We start from the raw sequence: 7,230 nt of genomic DNA, 5'->3' as shown, positions 1-7,230 counted from the left end.
AAAATCTTAAAAAAAAAAAAAAAAAAAAAAAGCATGTGATTCTTAAGAGCCATTCTTCAATAAGATTAAACCATGCTGGAAACTGGCTCTCAGCAAACAAGAACAACAAAGTTTTAAAATGGAAATTAGATTAATAGAAAATAAATGTACCCTACTAATTTCATTCCCTTTCAAAACTCCACTGCTCGTCAGTGAAGGGATATAAAAATAAATTTTAAAATGTGAGAAGAGAAATGACAACAGTAAAATTTTGGAAGCTGCAGACCAGATGAATGAGTGTGACTCAACACACCAGAAGCCCAATTTATACTACATAATTCTCAAAGGGCACTGGAACAGGGCCAATGGAATTGGAAATGAAGAATGAAGTAAATCAAAGAGATTAAGTAAAAGCTATTTGAAAAACACCTCCAGAGGAACTGTACCTCTCACTCCAGAGAAGCATGGAGATATATTTCTGACCAAATAATACTATTCTCTGCACTGGGGTGTCCTCAGGTATACTAAGTACATGAGAACCATACTGAAAACAGAAATTAAATTTGGTGTACGTAATGCTGAATGTAAGGCCCCCATTTTTCTTCCATTTCTTAAGACTGAATAGGCAAATTCTCAGCAGACTGGAAGTTTCTTCTCCAGCGAGTCTGATCAGCCCAGGAGGAATGACTGACTTCAGATGTTCCCCAACAAAGGGTACACTCTGATCATCCTAACTTGAAACTCAGAGTCTATAAAGTTGCAACCATGTATACAAATCTTCTAAAAAGCTTTTTTTTTTTTTTTTTTTTTTTTAACCGTTCCACTTGTAAAAATGGAAAAAAAAAAAGATTTGGGGAGAAAGCTCAGAAGCAATCCAGACAAAAGCAGAAAAAGCAATTTGGAGAAAAACAGAAAATTGCAAGAAAGCTCAAAAAAGAAAGAATTGTGCTGCTACATTGTATGTTTGCTATGTAAATTAGCTTTAAAACTACTAGTAAAGTGGGGAATTAGGTAGGAATAAAATGGAAATAATATTTGTTCAGATGTGATTTTTCCCTTCTTAAGAAAGAGAAGCCAGAGAATCAGACTTAATGAACTTCAGCAAGAAATGAAAAGGACTTCATTTAGCTGCCATCCTGGAAGCAGGAGTCTTCCAAGTATATTTTTAAAAAATTTAAAATAAGCGTTTACAACCAGGGTTCCCACTCGAGAGAGGCATACCGGTTTTATGCAGCTTGACTGGTGGCTGGTTGAACCACCTACCCTGACCACTAACTAGCAGCCTTGTGGTTTAGATCCCTATTTCCATGTGTACCTCACTGTCTACCAGCCCTCCTCTTAACATTTTGCCAGCACATTTACACCAGTTTTTAAAAAGTTTTACTGAGGTATCATTGACATACAGTAGGTTAAAGTGTAAATCGATCTGATAAATTTGAGATGTGTTTACAGTTATAAAACTATCATCTCAATCACAATAATAAACATCTCCATTATCCCCAAGGATTCCCTCCTGCCTTTTGATCCCTTCCTGTTCTCCAGTCCCTTGCTTCCCTTCCCAGGCTACTCTGTTATTTCTGAGCACTTTAAACATCTGTGGTAGTCTCCAGCAATTCTACAAAATAAATGGCTTTTGATCTTCACAAGTATGAAGTTCATGAAAGTCAAGGAAACTCGAGGAATTGTTTCAGACTGAAGGCTAAAGAGACACGAAAACTAAATGCAACGTGTAATCTTGGACTGAACTTTCTGCTATAAAGGGCATCTTTGGGATGATTGCCAAAACATGAAGGGGTTGTGGACTTCATGTAGTAAGGTAGTAGTGTTAGCTTCCTGATTCTGATGGTTGTACTGTTTTGTAGGAAAATGTCATTGTTCACAGAAACTATACTCTGAAGCTGTGCTCCCCAGTATGGTGGCACCTAAGCCACTGATACCTATAAGCACTTGAAATGTAGCTAACATGACACATAGAAATAATATTTTGGATATGAACAAAATATATTAAATTTTTTTTGTTTTATTTTTTAACATGGGCTACTAGAAAATGTAATATTGCATAGGTGTCTTGGATTATATTTCTGTTGGATGGCACTGCAAAGTATGCACACTAATTGTTTATCACGTTAGCAACTTACTCTCAATTCTCAAATTCTTAAGTATATTCCTTAAATTCTTGTTCAGGAAATATGTTGGAACTTTTCTGCAAGATTGAAATTATTTCAAAATAATTTCAAAACATTTCAATGAATTCAAAACAATTTCAAAAATAATTATCAATAAAGGACAAAGTGTAAGTTTTCTTAGGTCGTTGAGAAAATAGGAATAACAGAATTTTAAGGAAGGTTATACAAGACAGAGACATTTACTCTGGGCCTATCATGAACTAAATCCTTAACTAAATCTCTATCTCTAAATCTCTCTATCTCTAAATCTTAGGAATTTTATGATTTAATCCCCACAACCGTAACAAGTAATGGGAATTATTTTCTATGTTTAGACTGTCATGGTGCCTTTAAGGAGCCACCTTTCCCTAGTAGCACTAACAAATTACACATAAAGCATAATTTACTCCACTGGATGTTGCCTGCTTGTCACACATGCACTCGCTTAGGGGTTGTTCACTGGTCTCTTTACCACTCCTATTGCCCATCTACCATTAGCTGTGAACTGACTTGACTCCCACACTCAGCTTCTACTCTACAGCCTTTCTTAGGGTAGCACCCGTCTAGATATGACTAGGCCTCTTTACAGTTTCCTCCAAATGAGTCTGGTCTTGTCTTGAGAGCAACGTGGACAGTCTTCCTTTCAACAGTAGGGAAACTGAAGCTCATAAAGGTTAAGTAACCTATATAACATTATGCAGCTGGGATTCAAATCTAATTCACTCCACTCTGTATAAGAAGGTACACCTACATAACTATCTTTGACAATTCATTTTCTCTCATTACCCCTTTTCCTTTATAGGACTTACACAATTCATAATTCTCTTATTTACTTATTATGTCTCCCATAGGAGATGTCAGTTCTGTGAGAGCAGGTATTTTATCTGACATTTCGTAGCTATGTCCCAGTACTTGGAACCTAAGTGCTCAATAAGTATTTGTTGAATGAAAAAAAAAGTTACCATTTTTTCCCAATGTGTAAAATCTTTGATTCTTTTTGGGGGCTACAGTGCAGTTATTTACAAAGGTTTTTCTTTTTCTTTAGGTATGTTATGTATAAAAGTGGCTACTTTCCATAATAAATGAAAATGGCCAATTCTTTAAGAGGAGAAGTACTGAATCTTTATAAAAATGTAAGTAATTATGTTGCCAGTCTTATATATATGTTACTGAGATACAGATCGTTTAGAAATATATTAACCTTTCTTTTTTAAGCTGCTGTATCTTGGACGAGACTATCCAAAAGGAGCAGACTATTTTAAAAGGCGTCTGAAGAATGTTTTCCTAAAAAACAAAGATGTGAAGGACCCAGAGAAGATCAAAGAACTTATTGGACGGGGTGAATTTGTAATGAAAGAGCTAGAAGCCTTATACTTCCTTAGGAAATACAGAGCGATGAAACAACGCTATTATTCAGATACCAACAAAACTAACTGATCTATATTACTATAATTTGGCTGGAATTCAGTGCCAGCTCTTTATGTACACCAGATATAACAGTAACTGCAACTTAAAATGGCAAGATATACACATTATGTAAAAAAATACCTGAGCTGTCTTAATGAACTAAAATAAGCAACTTTGGTTCACAGAGCTTTATCAGCAACCCTTTGTTAATTTTTATACAAAATCAGCAATATAGCCAACTACCAATTAAAAACTAATGAGTACCCAATTTTGAATGTACTTAGTTTCAACTTACTAAATTTTTTTACCTATTACTCTTAGCCCCCTTTCTCCATTTTACTGACAAGAGAATGCCATTTAATGCATTTAACTAAGCAAAATAATTTCTTGCCCATTAATTTCCTGTAACTTTTGAAGGAGTACCACCTTATTTTTGAACATATTTGGTACATTAACAGCACACATTCAAGGTTCACTGCAAAACAAATAGCACATGGTAATGATTTAAGTGCAGTTATAGAAATATGTATGGAGTAAGATTATTTCTGATCTTGAAGTAGGCTGCCAGTAACTGGCATTATATACATACCTATTTAATAACATCCGTTATTGGGGCGCCTGGGTGGCTCAGTGGGTTAAGCCTCTGCCTTCGGCACAGGTCGTGATCTCTGGGTCCTGGGATCAAGCCCCGTGTCAGGCTCTCTGCTCAGCGGGGAGCCTGCTTTCCCCTCTCTCTCTGCCTACTTGTGATCTCTCGCTCTCAAATAAATAAATAAATAATCTTAAAAAAAAAAAAACAAAACTTCTGTTACTGATTCTGCTGCTGGCTCCCTTTCAGTCTTGAAACAAATCACCTCCTGTGTATCAATTACCCTTACTGATAAGAAGTATTAAATAATGTTAATCTGTTCTTTCATCATAAAGGCAGATCTGTTTTACATCTACTTCTAAATAAGTTAACACAGTAATGGACCTAAATCTAACATGGTTTTAAGCAAACACTTAAACCTATAAAATAATGTTCACAGCACCTTTCACAAATAATAAAGAATATCTCTAACACATAAGCTGCAAAAGATTCACTAATATAGTGTGGCTTATAAATGATTCCGTATCAACTGTGGGGCAAATGTTTCAAATTTCTGTCAAGAAGTACACACGATCATAGTCACCATAACTATTTTTATTACATTACAATAATTAGGAGCAGTACAGTTCATGACAAAAATATTACAAATTTCAGATCACTTCACAGCACATACTCCTATAAACATTTAAAAGTTAATTTTAATTAAAAGAGTGGTCATTTTTAAATTTAATGTTTGATATGACCAACATTCCTAGGTCAGCGCAACCAAATGATGGAAAACAACTGGATCACACTGCATATGTCCCACAAAAAAAAGCACAATGTACAAAATGTGCATGTTTCAGTTTACACTATACAAAAATAGTTAAAATACATTCCAGGTAAACATGTTACATTAAGAAATAGTACTAGTAAGAAATTGGCACTCAAAGGAAAAATGCAAAAGTATTTTCAACATGAAAACACAAGACAGTGGAATTGGAAACTTTTGGATAAAACATTACATAACCCATTTAGCACTATGGGGAGGGGGACCCTTTGTAATGGACATTTCTGCAAGTAGGAACTTTGTTCCTAAATTCATCTAAATTGCCTATCATCATCCCAAACAGGCACTTAAAACTATTAAACTAAAACAATTATTAATCTTGTTATGACTTCTTCAAGAACTGATGTAAATATATCTTTAGGAAGAAATAATTTTCATTTTCTGAAGGAATTTACAGCTACCAGTTGTATGCTGTTCGATTTTTCAATGCAGATTTCATGCTACCCAATACTAACACAGAAGTTATTAAATATAAATTCAGTTTTAAAGTAACTGATGTTTTTTTTTAAAAACCATTAATACAGTTATCAAGAAATTACTTTTTAACAATGGAAATGACAGTTTTTATTGCCTACCAAAAAACAATGTGTATTGTTTGGAAAAATATGGTTAGAAGAAAAAAGTCACTGAACACAGATGAACTTGTGCAAACTGCAACTGAACATGCCTCACGAAGTTTCTATATATATTAGGACAAAATTGTGCAATGGTGGCAAAGATTTTGATAACCTATAAGTTAGGTTCTAAATTCCTATGCAGTGTGACTCAGTTAAAATAGAGCCTAGAATTCCTAATTGGGAATATTCACTCAAATTATACTACATACTTCTGCTACATTCTTCCACAAACATGTTAATGTCTAAAACTATGTAATTTTAGCAATTTTTTCAACTCCAAGGGTTTTTATCTTTAAGGCTGTAATAATTACATAATATTTCTTTCTAGGATTATCGCTCCCCTTTTAAAATCTCTACAAAAACAAACCTTTTCTCAAACCATTCAAAATTCACATAATAAAGGATAATTACCACTGCCTAAAAAAGCTGCCCAGCTACATCAAAAAATTGAAGAGTCCTAAAAATCCCTCAGTTATGCACTGCAATTCCTGAAGTATGGCCATTTCTTTCTCTTGTGCAGAAACAAGAGTAAGTACTATATAAAGTCTTAACACCCTATCTAATGTTCCATAAACCTGTAGTTTAGCATAGCATTTCAGAAATTGGACTGATTTTTACACAGAAATTTCCTTTTCTGTGAATTAGTTCAGGCATCTGTTTATTCATACCCAGATAAATAAAACTATTTTTGAATTCAATATTTAAGTCTATTTTAATTATGATACAAAGCGACCAACTAGAATATTACACACTTGGGAATTTTAATGTTATCATCTGACATACGATTTAATGTATACTGCAACTGTCCCAAGAAAATCACATAATTATCCCAAATAAAAAACATTATAGTTAAGTTTACTCCTTTAAAATAATGAAGTAAAGTGATTTATATAAAGTAGCTTGATTAAAGAGCTTTATTGGAATCAGAGCATAACAATTATTTTAGAACTGGAAGAAACCTTAGAGACCATATCACTTCTTTGCAAAACTAATATATGCATTATATTATCTCTGGGTCATGTGCCAAATGCCTCACTAAGATATTACAGACTGCTCTCTAAAATATCAGCACTACTTAAGGATAGGGATTATGTCCCTCATTGGGAATACCGTAGTATCCCCAGTGCCTTGTGTAGTACCTGGCATCCAATAGGCACTCAAATATTGGGTGGACAAATGAATTCCACTAAAAAGTAAGCTTTATGAATTAAGTTTTAAAGTATTTTTCATTGTAAGAAGATTTTACTTACTAAAATAATGGAATGTATCACTGTTTCCAGGGCTAGCCCTAGTTTTAGATTATCTAAGGAAATCCTTCAGTATTTATGAATTTATTAAATTCTACTGGATAAGGTCTGTCTTTTCATAGCAGGAATGAAAATTCCTACTTTTCCTATTTAGTCATTAGTGGACCAGGTAGCAAAGAGATGATGTTCAAAGGATCAAAATTAAATTGCTATAGCTACCACCTGAAAATTAGCTATTAGGTCAAACCCTACTACAGTATCTGTCAGATTATGTTGAGCCTGACTAATGTGACTTGATGGGAAGCCTTCGTGGAGATATCTAAAGCAGCAATAAATCTTGAGGTTAGGGGAATTAGAAGTATTAAAAGAAAAAGCATCAAGTCACGGGGCATACAGA

General features: G+C 34.1%; 1 protein-coding gene across 5 annotated transcripts in view; it reads left to right on the top strand.

The window, feature by feature from the left end:
* ETFRF1 (electron transfer flavoprotein regulatory factor 1) overlaps positions 1-3,831 on the top strand; it is a 6,736-nt gene extending 2,905 nt beyond the window's left edge. For all 5 annotated transcript variants that reach the window (XM_032855248.1, XM_032855251.1, XM_032855249.1 and 2 more), the window contains exons 2-3: positions 3,190-3,277; positions 3,360-3,831. In XM_032855248.1, the coding sequence (XP_032711139.1) occupies positions 3,227-3,277; positions 3,360-3,581 (273 nt within the window). In that variant the 5' untranslated portion in view covers positions 3,190-3,226 and the 3' untranslated portion in view covers positions 3,582-3,831. The remainder of the gene's footprint in view (positions 1-3,189; positions 3,278-3,359) is intronic.
* Positions 3,832-7,230: the final 3,399 nt, after the last annotated feature.

The sequence above is a fragment of the Lontra canadensis genome, unplaced genomic scaffold (genome assembly GCF_010015895.1).
Source record: "Lontra canadensis isolate GAN:19392208 unplaced genomic scaffold, GSC_riverotter_1.0 scaffold9, whole genome shotgun sequence".
NCBI classification, from domain to species: Eukaryota; Metazoa; Chordata; class Mammalia; order Carnivora; family Mustelidae; genus Lontra; species Lontra canadensis.
The sequence above is the reverse complement of the archived record's forward strand: the minus strand, read 5'-3'. Positions and strand labels throughout refer to the sequence as shown.